Genomic DNA, 16,091 nt, shown 5'->3' with positions numbered 1-16,091 from the left:
ATGATAATTTGGGGGACACTTAGCATGTGCTCTTGTCTTAGGATCACTGCTTTTATAAGGGAATAATTTAACAAAAGTAAACTGAGATTCTTTAAATGTACTGGTTTGTGCCCAGTTAAAACCTAATAAACCACATAAAAGTCTTCAAAGCAATCCATAGTCATACAAATAATTGATTTTATTTATGTGTCCTCACAGCACACATGTTGCTAGTGGATTACATTCAAAGACAAATGGGCTTGGAGGGGTGTGTGGGTGTGGTGTCTGTGAGACAGGGGTGGTGCCGGCATCTTGTTTCCCCTTACATGTTATAGCGGTCTGGATCACATTTAAAACACATGGTGTTGCTCTTTGGCTGTGTGTGGTTTGGCAGCTTCAGAAGAAAGGACATTGGTAGGGGGATTTAACAGGCAGGGGACTTGATCACTTGACAGACGGACATTAAAAAAGGGAAAACGGGAACACGAGGAACATAAAAAGCTGCACTTTGAGGCTGCAAGACCGGCAGCAGTGAAGGAAAGACAGGCATTCAAGCCTCCTGGAACTCAAGAGGCATCGAAACACCACAGCAGGAAGAAATGAAGACAGATAGTGGTGAATTTTCAATACGGATACTGTAACATAGCAGTTACGAGGAACCTAGAAGTCTGAACACAGAGGTTTTTGTTTAGTTTATCCAGCCACAGGCCTTTAAGCATATCATCGGCCTTGAATCTAAAACAGAGTGTGTTGATAAGAAGTCTTCAGGATAACCTTCATTTTCTTTTTGTCTGAGGTAATTTGCAACGTTTAACTTGTAATAGCCTCAGCACTTAACTGGATGTCTCAGCTTCTTATTAAAGCTTCAACAGGAAGAGGTGGTTGTTTAAACACCCCCTTTCTCCATTTGGCTTGAGGGTGTCTGGGTGGCCGTGACAGGTTACGCCTGGCTCGCACACACTAGTTTTCGTCTGTAAGACCAAGAGTTTGCTTTGGACATACCTGGTCTGAGAGGACTTTGTGTTTGTGTGTGGTCTGAAGGACTCAGCTGGTCTGGGAAGCCGAGTCAGAGAGGCAGCCAGCTCTAAGTGCTCTCTGCCAGCAACATAAGGAACCAAGATCATATTGCTTCCTCAGAAAGAACAGCGAGAGTCAAAAGGATGAAGATGAAGATGAAATGGACTCTGTGGAGAATTTCTTGCTTGGTGACTCTAGTGGTGGAGCTCAGCTGGATACATGCGGGCCACAGCGCACACAGGGAGGGAGAAAACAGGGTGAGTGCGGCTCGTTTGTACGTTTATGTTCTGTCTAAACTATGAAAACATGTAAAACGTCTGTGAGAAAAAGTGCAAGTTGATCTGTAACTTCAGCTGATTGAAGTGAGCCATTTCATTTTTTTTTGCTGCTTCTTTCCTTCTTTCATCCTTGTTTTTGCCTTACAAACTTATACTGCCACAGTTACTGCGATCCCATTAAATTCACATGTGAACATGTTTATTTGCAGCTGAAACCACAATTGTAAATGTGCAGCTAACATGGTAGTTACATTTGAGGGATTTTTTAAAAAGAATTTAACTCTTTCTTTTTTTACATAATTTCCTTCATCACCAGTCATTTCCACACCTCAACCTCTTTTAGGTTCCCATCTTTCTTCTCTGTCCCTTCCCGTTTTTTTGTTGACGTCTTTCACATTTAAGTAGAAGCAAACCTGCCCCACCCTCCTCTTTTGTAACACTCTGATCCCATCAGAGGGTTTCGATCCATATAGCCGTCCAGAGGAAATAAACCGAGCACTGTGGAGCCCGTGACCATCCATCCTGCCGTGCCGCCACCCCTGTTATAGACCTACCATCTGGTGTCACGCTTTGACTTACACCCCACAAAAAATGGGACTGGGAATTCCAAAATTTTAACTCAACTCTCTCCTTTCTCCTGCTTGGGTAGTTCACATCCTCTGCTCTTTAGTGTTTTACTCTATTTTAGCATGTCAACACAACAACTGAGCACTAAAAATTGTAATCCTTTACAGGATTTACGAGAAGGAGTGAGAAAAAAACTTGGTTGTGTTTCATAAAAGGTTACTCACATGTCTTATTCATTGTATTTTCAATTTATTCTGTCAACATCATCACTTCTGCGGTGACATGACGTACAGCGTTTTGGTTTTGAGTCACAGCTGTTTATGGAGTTCCAAACAAAAAAAGTGTTCATGTAAGTCTGGCATATGCATGTTGGCCAACATGGGCTTAAATGGTTAACAAGGAAACCGCTTACAGGAAGCACAGTTAGGAAACTTTAAGCAGTCTTCAGAGGCAGGGAAATGTAACAAGCAAGTAGTCTGTGGCAGCTGTTACTGAATTTAGTTTTATGCTCCATTTGGTTGTTTTTTAATCCAGTGCGTCTGACGCCACACTAGCAGCTCTCAAAGGATGTGCATACAGGATAGGCAGTGTTTTTGTAGAATGCTAACGGTGAAACGGCTAACATGCTAATGATTAGCATATGGGATTTTCCCAGGAAATCCTTCATTGTTCACTAAAAGTTGCTTATACCCCCATGTGACTGTCAAGATGTCGGAAGTTGAAAGTATGAAACTTTGCCTAACATGAAGTGAAAAGAATTAAGTTACTCCTATAATTTATTGGCAAAGATTCATTTTTGTTGCAGTTTTGCACCCGTATACCACTACAGGGGATTTTACATCAAAGAATCAAGATGTGCAGACTGTCACCTTTAATTCAAGGAATTTTACAAAACTTTCCTAATTAACAGATATTTTTATGAATAGTTCCCAATTTTAAGAGGCTAAAACATAACTGAATAATTGACTGACTTTGTCTAGTGGATTAAAAGAAAGTATTTCATTAAATGAAATTGGAAGACAGATCAATTTTTTTTTCACGGCAGACTTAGTGTTGGAGTACAGAATAAATTATAAAAATAAAATTCAAATGTAGGCTTAGTCTACATATGCATTTCGTATAGATTCAACAAGTAGGTTGCAAATAGGTGCTCTGTTTAAGATAATAGATTTCTTCTAGTAGAACAACATTATTTGTTGTAAAATTGTTTGCAAACAGTGGGAAAAAACCAAGTTGGTAACTTTCATCTAATATATGTTTCTTACCGATCACCAGGGAAACACAGACATTTGACACTAATGAATTACTGTAGACCCTCCTACTATTCATGCACAGAGGTCAGCTGTAGTATCAGCATTCTCTGAAAAACCGAATCAGTATGTGGTGACTGAATAATCCATATCTGTTGATCTCTAATCTAGATTTGCAGCATAAATTAACATGGTGTCTAACACTGAGCTACCTTTGTAGTACAAAAAACCCAAGGTTAACCTTGAAGTTTACCTTGAAGTTACTTGAATAGGAAAAAAGTCCACAATCAATAGACTCATAAATGTAACTGCAGAGTGAATACAATGTGATGCAAACCACTGGTCACATTCAAGAACATTAAATACACAATTTGCCTTAAAACATCTACAAGAGCCTGATCAGTTCTGGTAGAAACAAAATTCTTTAGACAGATGAAACCAAGATTAACTAAGGATAATGGGAAAATTGGATTTTCTTCAGTGGCCTAGTCAACCATCTGGTTGGCAGTTAGGAAAGTCAAAACTGAAGGCAGAAAGACCCCAAAACAGGGAGAAACTGAGGGTGGCTTCAGTAAAGACCTAATGCAGCACATGATGATGTTCACAGGGTCCAGTCTTAAAGCATTCATTGACTGCAAAGGATTTTCATCCAAGTATTAAACTCAATCCTTAAATTCTAGTACTTTAGTTTTGAGCCTCTAAAAATGGTTGTAAGCCTTAAGCAGTTACTCCAAAACTTTTGTCAAACCCCTTAAACTGATGCTCCAGGTCTGCACTTCAAACACATTTGTGGCGCTAGTGAGGCAAAAATGAGAAAAATTAAAAATAAATAAATAAATAAAAACAAAATTAAGGAGCTACCTGTATTTTATCTTTTAAAGCATGGTGTCTTAATTAAACTTGCTGAATAAGAAATTCCATTTATCACTGAGGTGGCTCTAATCATACTTGTGCGCTCCTCCTAATAGTTCTAGTGTACCTATTTAAGCTATATAAATGCCCAGTATTGGATCGATTTAAAACCTCCATCCCAAAACAACCAAAGATCTCAAATAGAATGTCTGTCATTGCAGCGAGTAATCCAACAGTGGGAAAGGAAGGTGCGGTCGTCCTCGAGCCTGGATGAGCTGCTACGACTCGCAGACTTTCCTGACTGGAAACTGTGGAAGTGTCGACTTAGACTACAGCAGCCAGAGACCCTCACTTCTCCTCTCTCAGTGGGGTCACACCGTTCCACGCGCTTTGCTGCTGAATCCTACAGCTTGGAGATTCTTACAGGTTGATATCTACATATTTCGTGTAATGTGCAAGGCTTTGTGTTTTATTTGCATTGAAACATTGCATTTTTCCTATTAAGCCATAGACGAAGAGTGGCAGCGTACACAGTGCATGCCCAGGGAAACCTGTGTTGACGTGGCTAAGGAGCTGGGCACCGACCACTCAGTGTTCTTCAAGCCACCTTGTGTGTCTGTCCACAGGTTTGTTTAAGATGGAGCATGAATCCAGAAATGACACCAATAACAAAAGGGATCATCACCGTATACACTGAAAAAACTGAAAGGTTTTCACAGGACTTGTGTAGTTCTCATCATAGCATTTCAATCAGGTTAAGGCCTGGTCTTTGACTGCAACACTTTTCTTTTTCAGCCTTTCTGTTATAGAGTTGTGCTTGTGATCATTGTCCTGTTGCATAACCCTTTTTGATCCAACTTTTAGATGTTGGACAGATCGCTTCACATTCAAATCTCTATACTTTAATACAGAGACAGTGTTGGGAAAGTTACTTTTAAAATGTATTCCACTACAGATTACAGAATACATGCCCCAAAATGTATTTTGTAACGTATTCTGTTACATTACTTAATGAGAGTAACGTATTCTGAATACTTTGGATTACTTAATATATTATCATTATATTAGTATTTTACAACTACATGAATGTACTCTTGCTGTGTGATTTATTACTATTACTGAAGGTTATTCGCCATAACAATACAAACTACATTTTTAAATCTTAATATAAAATGAGTAACAGTAGGGTGGACATTAGGTAAGCCTGCACTTTTTGCAGCGATCTCGTATAGAAAACTATTCCGCGCGTATATAAAACAGGTCCGCGGCTCCGAACCATAGTAAAGGCACCTCTAGCTAATACATCGGGTACTGTGTTGGGCTCGTAGCTGAAAACTAGCTTTACTTTGTTATCTGGGTCAGCTTTGCTAGCAAGAGACAGAGAGAGAGGCGTTGAAATATCTCTAACTGCTCTAACTGAACTTATTGTTTTGGAGGAAAAGCAATTCATAAGACTATGCCCTGCTAACCTACCTCAACGGCATAGCCTTATGAAACAGGAAAAGACCGCCATGTAATCCATTTATTTCAACAATTAACTGTATTCTGAATACCACCTTTTAAAATGGTAACTGTAAAGGAATACAGTTTTTATTTTGTATTTTAAATACGTAACGCCGGTACATGTATTCTGTTACTCCCCAACACTGTATAGAGAGGAGTTAATTAGACTCCAGTTCTGCAAAAATGCCTCCGTGCCTTACAGTAACTGACCTCGGACTCAGTTTCCTGAGACATCCACTCCTGGAAGGATTGGCAACAATCTTGAATGTTTTCCACTTGCGAATAATCTTTCTAGCTGTAGAATGGCAGACGTCAGATTGTTTGGAAATGGCTGTATAAACTTTCCCAGACTGATGGACACCAACAGTTGTTTCTCCAAGAACATTGCTGATGTTCTGATGCGTTTACTAGCACATCCATTTCATTTTGGCAGTTTTGGTCCTCCATACCTGTTATATTTTATGATCATTTAGACATGAAGAACTATCTTAAAACAAGAAAAATGATAGGTGCTCAGTCTGCGTACTTGGAGGTGCATACATTTCACTTTACTTGTTTTGCTGCTGCTGACAGATGTAGTGGCTGCTGCAATCAAGAGGGCGTCACCTGCAGAAACACAACTACTGAATATGTCAATAAAACTGTAAGTGATCACATCTCAGAAGACTAAGAGATTTTCTTTTCAGTTATCCTTTAATTACACCACGATTTGTCATCAGTCAGTCAGTGAAACCTGCATATTTGTGATTATGTGTGTGTATTTTTATATTATTAGGTCCTCAGTGTAATCCCATTCAAGTTTGTACCAGAACCTGTGCTAGTAAAAGTTGCGAACCATACAGAGTGCAAGTGTTTGGAGCCTGCAATAATACGACGGAACGCTCAACCTCACAGGGGCAATGGGTGAGTCTCAAACCCCACTCGTGTCTCTCAGCTGAATCTGTTTGATCTTTTGTTTTCCTCTTTTTCAAGTGATTTTGTTTGTTTGCAGCTGTGCTTTGGGCCAGCTGTCACAGGCAGAGGACTCCAAGAGACTGTGTGCCAGTGGATTCATTTGGGACTGTTCGTCTGAAAGATGCATACCTTACCCTTCCAGTACACCGGGTGCGTGTATGCAAACATGTTCCTGTTGTTTCAAATAGTTCCATTGTTAGGATCAAATGTGTGGCTGTGAGCAACAGACGGGACTGGCATGAGATCCCACCTAACAAGGTCTAATTCTCTGTTTGTGTGAACTAGTACTTCAACATCGAATCTAAAAAACTTGGGACACTGTGTAAAATGCAAATAAAGGCAGAATTTGATGATTTGCAAATTTTCCAAACCCATATTTTCACAGCACAGACAACCTATCAAATGTTTAAACTGAGAACAACTTTTAAACATACATAATATACATAAATACATAAAAAATTTAAATTATTTTGAAATTGATGCAGTAGCACATCACAAAAAAATGGGAACACAACCATGTCAGTTTAGCGTCCACTCTTCTTTTAACAACAGTCTGTAAAGGTCATTAAAGTGATGAGTTCAGCTGATGGATATTTGGGAGAGGAATGATGTCAATGGGAGCATATGTGGATCTTAAAAGTACATTTCAGCCTTCCAGATGTGCAAACTGACAATTCCTGAGGCACTAATGCACAGATACACCAGCAGAGATGGAGGCTTTTGAAATGAGCACTGATAACAATCCGGATGGATTAGCTAATATTTTCTTAAAATAACTCATTTTCCCAGTTTAAATATTTGATATGTTTTCTGTGCTCTTTTGTGAATAAAATCTGGGTTATTTATTATTAAGATTTTATTTACATTTTACACATAATTCCAGTTTTTTAAATCAAAGTTGTAAATTCATTTTTCAGCAAGGTGATTATCAAAGTATAACCCTGTGACAATACAGTGATTCAGCTAATTGTGTCGTACTTTGGTTGTGCTCTAAAATTACCTCATTATTTTGTCTTTCTTAGAGCTTCCGCTCAGTTCGTGGATGCCAGATTGTGAGATAGACGTGGAGCGCTGTGACTGTCTTCCTAGAACTGAGCCAACACTCCAGTCAAGAACCACCCATCGCTGTCAAGTGAACTCCTCTATCTGTGCCCACAAGCATCAACGCTTTGACGAGGCATCATGCAGGTAGACCAGGGAGGGACCTTAACAGTATGCAAATTAGTCTGGGACATCTCTGTTCAGTTTTTATCTATAAGGGAAGTTATCAACAGGCACTCGTGGGAGAATTTAGCCTCCCAGAAAGCTTCATTGGATAATAATTTTACATTTTAGTCACAGTTTCCTTGGGTTCAGGCAATAAAAATAATTGGTTTGGGAAATGATTATGGTTTGGTTTAAAATGGCCCGTTTGATTAGATCTTATTGGGAATTGCTTACAGAAAACCTTGAGGGCAAATGTACTTACCGCTAACCAAAATGCTTCTGTTCAGCAAAAAGTATCCCCCCATTTTCCAGCAAGCGAGCAGATTCACATCGGCAGCAGCCATCTTTATCACTGCCACAGTGATTAGCCCAGTATGGGCAAAGATGGGTGAGAGTTTGTTTGAGCCGAAATGATGTGCCACAGCAAATGGCACATGTCTCCAAGGCTTGTCTGACTAATGATGGGTTTTTCAGATATACTAATCTGCAATGGAAAGTATCATTACACATATAACAAGCCAGTCTTCAAACAGAAAATGCTGAAATTTTGAAATGAAGATGACTAAAACACAAGAGAGATGCTGTATAAAGTAAAATAATGTTATTCCTAGCAGCTATTTATGCAGGATGAATGTCAACATCCACTCCTGCTGAGTGCAGGTTCATGCAGGGTGAAGGAGGCGTGAACTAAACGACTCCTCTTGTCTTCACAGATGCAGATGGCCCAAGTAGACGTCCACTGTGGAATAAACTACAACGACCTTCCCTCCAAGGATGTTTGGAGGCAGAGAAAAAAGACTTATAATTTATTTACAGTCCTATTTATGCAGATCACTTTAACTAATTATATTAGCTCACATGACCATGTTAATTGATGTTTAACATGCTTAATTTTGTTTTAATCAATGTGTAAAATTGAAGATTTGTACATTTGTTTTATGCACTGAATAGTTTATATTAAAAGACTATTTTTATAATTTGAACTTAATGTTTGGACTGTTTCATAAGTAACTGAAAAGGGTTTTGTTCCTTTTAGGTACTGGTTAATTTTCCCTATTGAAAATAAAGACTGATATAACCAGGAATTACAAGTTGCCCCTGCGAAATAGGACAACCTCAGCTTGTCTTAGATATCTATTTGAAATGTTTTTTAAACATGTCACTCTTAAAAAATGCAGTCATACAGTCAGCAACACCCACTGAGTCAAGGGTTGTTATTTCAGATGCATGTTTAAATCCCGACTATCTTGTTCCTTTGACTTTAGTTCATGTTTTTAAATATTTTTAAATATTCAGTCAAAAATAATTAATTTAAAAAAATATTTTTTTTAATTTTTTGTTTTAATGTCAGCATAGCCATGTATTAATCTGTAAAGTAAAACAGAAAACATTTGTCATATAGTGTGGGAAATGTAAATTGTGACTGCTGAACCCTGTAATTAGTTAAATGCAGGGCCCCTGCATGATGACCCAAGAAGTTTCAAACTTAAACGCACATGAATATGTTTGGCCTGTGAGTTCAAAAGCCCTTCTCTTAACTGCTATAACACAGTGGTTCCCAAAAACATCACTACTTCCACGTCTAATTGTCTGTAATGGAGGTGGAGTAAACCGGATCCACCTTGGCAAAACACTGATCCTGCCAATATTTGTTCGCTCGGTTCAAATCACAGACAAACAGTATCCCACAGTTGTTTTTAAACCCATTTTGCACAGAGAGACATTTTTTGAAAAATATATTGATAACAATGTTGAATATTCTTACACAGTCAAAACAAAACAAAAACAACTATACGTAAAATAATTAAAGATGTTTGTTTTTCTGCTTTTTCAAAAAAAGGTAGTGGTTTATTTAATTGCAACCTGTACTCTATTGCAGTTAACTTTTATTTTTTTAATTGTTTACAAAAGGTTTGAGGTGTGGAATAAACTGCAATGGAGTTTGAAAACAAAATATGGGTGTGTGTGGTTGGAGGACGTGGGGGGCCTAGCAAAAAAGGTTTGGGAACCACTGCTATAACATAGCTTGCCAGTTTGACATCATACAGTGAGGATTATATCAGGAGTTTATGTTTTTGCAAATGCATTTTTGAATGAGCCCTTGGTTATACTCCTCTGACAGCCAAGTCTGCTGCTCCATGAGTTCAAGGCCTTGATGCTATTCATTTGCCAATAACTCGTGTAAATATATCGATTAAATTCAAGACATTAAAGCAGAATGTTGGATGTATATGGACCTGCCACCAACAGCAAAATGCACATTCATAAGAAAGGCAAGCTTCTGAGCAGTAGTTGAATATAAACACAAAGGTCAGGCTTAAAAAAGAAAACTGCAACTGAAAAAAAGAAAGCAATATTCCCAGGAACGTCAGTGGCAGCAGACGTACAGATTCAAAGACACCTGCTAGTGCTAAAACTGGGAGCTGTGCTTCACCCAGCCCTGATAAAAAGCAGGTATTTCCCTCCTTATTAAAATCTGCAGATTCTGTCAAGCACAGAGCAACAGCGTGTAATCCAGTAGTCATTTCATTTACCGTAAGCAGTGCTGTGCCCTGTTTGGCTGTTTGCAGATCTTTTGAGGTTTTATGATCTGCTGCTCATATTACATTGTATTTAATCCCATCAGATAGAGACATTGTAAAATTCAAGGAACACTTTGGTGCACAGAGCCATTGATGGTGAATTTATTCTTTAATTAGTGCGATTAACTGTGAAAGGTGCGGCATGTTTTAAGGAGGTAAGTGAGTCATACTGATTTTAAAGATAAGATCTCCCCTTTTCTACTGGAAAGAGTACTCTTGCATTGTCAGCTATGGAGATTTCAATAAGCTGAGCTGTGGGCAAAAGGTGAGAAAGTACCCTATCTGCATGAAGTGATGAACAAAATATTTGACTTCAGCATAAAAATGTCCCAAGCAGGAGAATTTAACATGATAATACCCACTGAATGAAGACTTCCTGGTCCTGGTTCTTCTTGGTACCTGGCGAACATGTTAAATTACTCTACAGCGTACATTGGAAGCATTTGCACAGATGAAACATGACATAATCAGAATCTGCATATCAGTGGAAGATTGAATCAAAAGCAAGCCTTGGAATCTTTGCTTATAAGTAGAGACTGCCAAGGTACTCTTACCCTGCTGACATGCTGTGCCACTGCTTAGAGCAGTAAGACCATTTGGAGCCACAGCACATATTTCACATAAGAAAAATCACACAGCACACCACCAAACCAAAATGTCACAAAAAACTAATTGATAATTTTTCCCCACGCACCAGACATAGTGGAATTGGCTCGGTTTGTCCCCAGTATACCTTTTTTGCTTTCTTCTGACCACTATGCTAGGGCCTTCATATGGGTCTGAGTTTTCTCCAGGATCCAGCTCAGACTGACTACTCTTTCTTTTCAAATGTTTATCTATTGCTAATATGTTTTGTAACACAGTATGACTATTATGTAATTTCTTCTTTATCTTCTTCTTTTTTACTGGAAGTTGGCAACCCATTTAATTAAAGCAGGTAGTTGTACTGCCCTCTAGTGGAAAAGAATGTAATTGTTCTACCCGTTACGCTGATTGCTTAGAGGACTAACCAGGTGGATCCAGATAATCTTCCACGGCGCACCTATGTTCCAGGGCACAGTAGTTGGGATACACTGACTTAGAGGATAAAATGAATGTATTAAAAGGCGTTTCTAGAAAGAAAACCCAATGCTGTCTCCAGGAAACCTGAAGCTTGTTTTCTAACGAAGCAAGAACAAGAACTTCACTTCAAAACAGCTTTTTTGTGTCCTTGAGCAGCTGCTGAGACAACAGCTCAATAACTGCACTTGAAAAAAGGTTGTTCATTCACAACCCCAATGCAAACTGACAGCTTAATCAATTTTGCAAAGAATGAGGTGATTGCTCATGTGCTATGTGTTAGAGGCCTGTCCTCACTCGAGACTGAAACTGCTGCATCTACTGAATGCTGGTTTGGGGAAAGTGAATTTAACTGCAAAAAATAATAATAATTGTGTATTGTATTTGTGTCTTTAATTTAGATAACCTTGTAGAAATTTACCCGTGACATCCATTTTTCCATTGTTGATGACTGTCATATAAATAAACATCTCCATTTGTGTGATATTTGACATACTGTCTGTTATCTGACGTCCTATATATGTGCATCCAGATAACCTCCATCATCTCTAACAGTGTTTAAATTAATCAGACAGAAAACAAACACAACTTCTCATTTGTAAATGTGGTTATTTATGTGTTACTGTTGTTGTTCAGCGGATGTATTGATTTTCAGTCGTGCACACCAGTTTTGTCTCCTACATGTTTTAGGCAGCGTCAGAATTGATTTTGCACTCATCACAAAGAGTCAAAATGCCACGATGTTTGAATGTCATCGCGTCTCACAGTTCAGGGAAACAAATTCATAAAGGTCAGTTCAGCTCCACAGAGTTTTGTCTCCCCCTTGCTGCAGAATTTGAGCGATGACTTTTTCCTCACTCATCTGTTTGAATTGCAGAGAAACATAATTGGAAAAAGCTATTTTTGCACTTTTACAAGCAAGCATTAATTCACCAATTTTCTGCTAACTGAATCCATTAATTCTTACTTCTTGAAAATATGAAATGGATATGAGAAGTGTAGAAATTTCATATCATGAAGAACTTAAAGCTACAACACTGAAAAAAATGACAGTGATGTTTCATTTCGACTAAAATGATGTGAATATTTTGTGTGACATTATTATGCATTATTTTATCTGAAATTTGAGCAGATTTCTTGAACTAATTCAAATTTCTATCTTCTGTTCTTCCAATCCTGTCCAACATTTTGGGCACAACAACCACTTATGTAAAAGATTCAATATATAAGTATTCATTGTAGCAATGCTGAACTACAGTATTCTATATACATACTCATTTCAATTATACCTAAAATTAACTTTTAAACTCAAATAAAATTTATTTAAAAAAAAAACTAAATTTAGGGTCTAAGGAGAAAAAAACGAGTTAGCTGGTCAGAAACAGGTGCACTGCAAAATCTAATTTTATTCCCAGAACTTAACTTGTTGCCTTTGAAAAACTAAATACAATTTGCCTAAGGTGACTAAGTTAGATCAACTTATTCATTCTAGAGATGTCAGTTTATTCAATCTCTTATCTTACCTGAAGCTCAAGGTGTTCAGCCATATATAAGACTCACATCACCGGCCAAAAGAAGGGATTGGTGCTACATCATTGACTCCCTGAGCTGAACAAAGTGAAAATAACTAAATAAAGCGCTGTTGTTTAAAAGATTCAAGATTCAAGATATGGTGCATTAAGTGTTTGGAAATAATCTGTAATTTTGTTACAGTGTAGCACATTGTTGAACAGAGAAAGGTTTTTGCTTCTGCATGAATGATCTTTCTTTCAGAGAGTCGGAGCATCACAGTATTTCTTCATTTCTTTAACCTTTTCATTAATTTACTGGGTCCGATACAGTACAGAGGTGAGCAGTAGACATTGTGATATTTTAAAAGTTAAGTCACATTTTAAAGATTGGTTACTGGATTTGTGTCACTGATCGATCAGTCAACTATCAGGTAAAAATGTACATGGAATTTGAAAATGTGTCACTCTCTTGTTACAGGAGGACTAAAGGAGTGAGTTCATCAGACACAGTTCATGTTAAAGGATACTGACATCAAGTCAGACAAAAAGGAAACATGATGACATTTGACAGTTTTCACATGTGCTTGTCTTCTAACACTTAACTATAACAAGGTGGCCAGCCACATAGATCGATACAGATTTCAGTGAACGGATGTCACACCTACACAAACGCAGACCTTGAAGCTGAGTGAAAAGTGTGACGAGTTCAGGAGAACTCAAAGTGTTCTTCAGGCTCTGTTCATAAATCGACGCTCTTAAAACAAAAGAAGAAGAGGAAGATGAAAAATGAAAAGAAAAAATATAAGTTAGCTTGAGAATGAGTTGTCACTAGATCACAGTAGTAGTGCGCAAACACTACATCAGACCTGTTACCACTGATACTCTGATGAGACTTCAGTAAAGAGTAGATGAATAAGCAGATGCATCTCTCCTTTTTTTCCTATTTCTTAAGGACATGACTTTCAGATACTGTTCATCTGCTGCAGATAGTTTTTCAGGCCTTACAATTCTTCTTTTCCCCTCCATTTGCCTATTTCCTTAAAGTTTTTTATGAACATGCTGCAAGCTATGATGGGATATGCCAAGTCTTCAGATAATAGCACTTAGATGCCTTTTTATGCTTGAATAATTCATAGGTCGGTGTTAAGTGGCTTAAGAAACAAACAACAAAACCTTCGGTCATATACAAGGACGAGAATTAAAATGAGTGAAAAATCAGCCAAAACTTCGAAAGACTTTCCGAAAGCCTAGAGAACGATTGCTCGGGATCATTTTTTAAAAAGCTGCAAGAAAGTGTGACTCTTTGAGAGCAAAATATAAGGCAATGAGACATACTTTTTGCACAGGCATGTATGAGGAGGACAGACGTGACCGTGCAGATGACGAAAAGAGCTTTCAGAGGTGGTTAATTTGCCAAAATAAACTTTTCACTAAACTATTATAAACTGTTTATTAAAGCATGTCTCGATGTGGTCAGCATCTTGGGAGAGCCATGCACACTAAAACACCAAGATTCATATTTTCAGGCTTGAAAAAACCATGTGGAAATTTAACTGCAGTTAGATTTTTTTTAAGCTTGTAAACCCAGTTTTTCTACATTCAGTGAGAACAGGAGTGAGAGCCAGTGGTTGAATTACAGTTAAAATTTGTACCAAGTTAATTGAATTGCATTACTTAAACTTAACCAGAGCGCAGCGGTAACTAAAAAATGAACAGAAATCATTTGATGGTGAAGAAAACCCCCTGTAAGACTGCACAGCTCATTAAGATGCAGGCTGTTCTGCAGGATTTAGATGTACATTTCCAGATGAACAATCAACAGAAACAAAGCTAACAGAGTAAAAACCGCAGGGAAAAAAACAGGAACAGGAACAGCTCATGGCCCAGACCATGCCTCCTTATCTGCCAAACATGGTGGTCTATTTACACTTTGGACACATTGTATACAGCTGCAAATGGAACAGACACGCTGGAATTTATTGATAATTTCACTGCTTACAGAAGCAGCAAGTCAAACAGCAACAGAGGAACAGGAGGAGATGCTGGGAAGACATCTCACCATTTGGCAGAACATTTAACATACAACAAATAACCCGAGAGCTTTTTAGGGGAGCCTCCAGATCGTAAATGAAAGTGTGTGTCCGGATTTGGTCTGTATCTGACTTTATTTAACTGTTAAAGTTAATAACCTATTTACATTTGAGACTCTTCACCGAATGAGCCTGTCTGCACAGATGACATGTTAAGTAGGGGGTTAAGACCATGCAGGACAGAAATTTGGCAAAGTGCTCAAACCACAACTAAACAAACACTACCCAAACTGAATTATGCACACACGTATTACAACTACAGGCAACATCTTCTCCCACTGTGAAACACCAAATTAGGACATTGGGATGTGACATGCTGATGGTAAATCTAATTATGTGACAGTACAGAATAATCATGGCCAGTGAGCACACTGGTGTAGAAAATATGTGGCATATACAGGGTCAACAGGACTAAGGGCTCTGGTTTTGAATGAGTTTCATCCTATTGTAAGAGAAAAGTGATCAATACATGATAGTCTGACAAATTATATGACGTTTTCGAAATTTAACTTGCCCAAGAAATGCATTTAAATGCAAAATTACTTATTTACTTATTAAATTACTTATCCTATTTTTAATTATTATTAAAAATAGGATAAGCTTATTTTTAAAAACAAAATAATAGCAAATGCATACAATACTGTTTAATGTGTCAACGTTTCAATAGCTGTTTTCCCGTTTGTGGTACAGTGGTTAAAATATGTAGCTAACACACAAAAGATCCCTGGTTCAAACCAGGAGGAGACGCAAACAACCTCGGGGAGTCACAAGCTAGTATACTTCTACTACCAGACTCAAGCCTGGATAAATGGTCTGCTTCATTCCCTTTGGGAATTAAAGCTTGAGATATTTCTCAAGAAGCAGAACATTTATCCAGGCTTGAGGTTTTTCTCACCTTCTTGTTTCCTTTGGGAAATAAGGGAGAAGACAAAAGTACCAGATATATCCAATTACACAGTGCTGGTGTTGTTTCTAATTCATCATATTAATTAAAATGATTGGCCAACTAATCAGTCATGTTGCTGATGACACAGCAACATGAGACAAGGGAAATAAGAGAGAGAGGAAAAAACTCTTTTGTTCCTCTCCTCTATATAAAAAAGCAAGTCCACTACGTCTGTAGGAAATGAAAAGGTCACATTTTCACTAGGGACCATTTCTTTGTCATTAAAAGAACAGGACACTGTTGAATTATTAGTTCAAGATTTGCTTTTGTTGAATTCTGGTGTCTTTAAGCTAACTT

At 38.0% G+C, this 16,091-nt stretch overlaps 1 protein-coding gene across 2 annotated transcripts; it reads left to right on the top strand.

The window, feature by feature from the left end:
• Nucleotides 1-23: 23 nt before the first annotated feature.
• On the top strand, nucleotides 24-8,395 carry vegfd (vascular endothelial growth factor D). Of its 2 annotated transcripts, XM_040011742.1 has the most exons (9): nucleotides 24-34; nucleotides 1,041-1,253; nucleotides 4,165-4,369; nucleotides 4,449-4,569; nucleotides 6,020-6,089; nucleotides 6,222-6,349; nucleotides 6,438-6,550; nucleotides 7,423-7,588; nucleotides 8,320-8,395. In XM_040011742.1, the coding sequence occupies exons 2-9, from the start codon at nucleotides 1,140-1,142 to the stop codon at nucleotides 8,336-8,338; spliced, it is 936 nt and encodes a 311-aa protein (XP_039867676.1). In that variant the 5' UTR covers nucleotides 24-34; nucleotides 1,041-1,139; the 3' UTR covers nucleotides 8,339-8,395. The 2 variants fall into 2 exon arrangements, with proteins under 2 accessions (XP_039867676.1, XP_039867675.1); XM_040011741.1 differs by lacking the exon at nucleotides 24-34 and having other exon boundaries at nucleotides 194-1,253.
• Nucleotides 8,396-16,091: the final 7,696 nt, after the last annotated feature.

The sequence above is a fragment of the Simochromis diagramma genome, unplaced genomic scaffold (assembly GCF_900408965.1).
Source record: "Simochromis diagramma unplaced genomic scaffold, fSimDia1.1 OVJJ01000603.1, whole genome shotgun sequence".
Taxonomy (NCBI): Eukaryota; Metazoa; Chordata; class Actinopteri; order Cichliformes; family Cichlidae; genus Simochromis; species Simochromis diagramma.
Note: the sequence above shows the minus strand (reverse complement) of the source record. Positions and strands in the feature narration are given on the sequence as shown.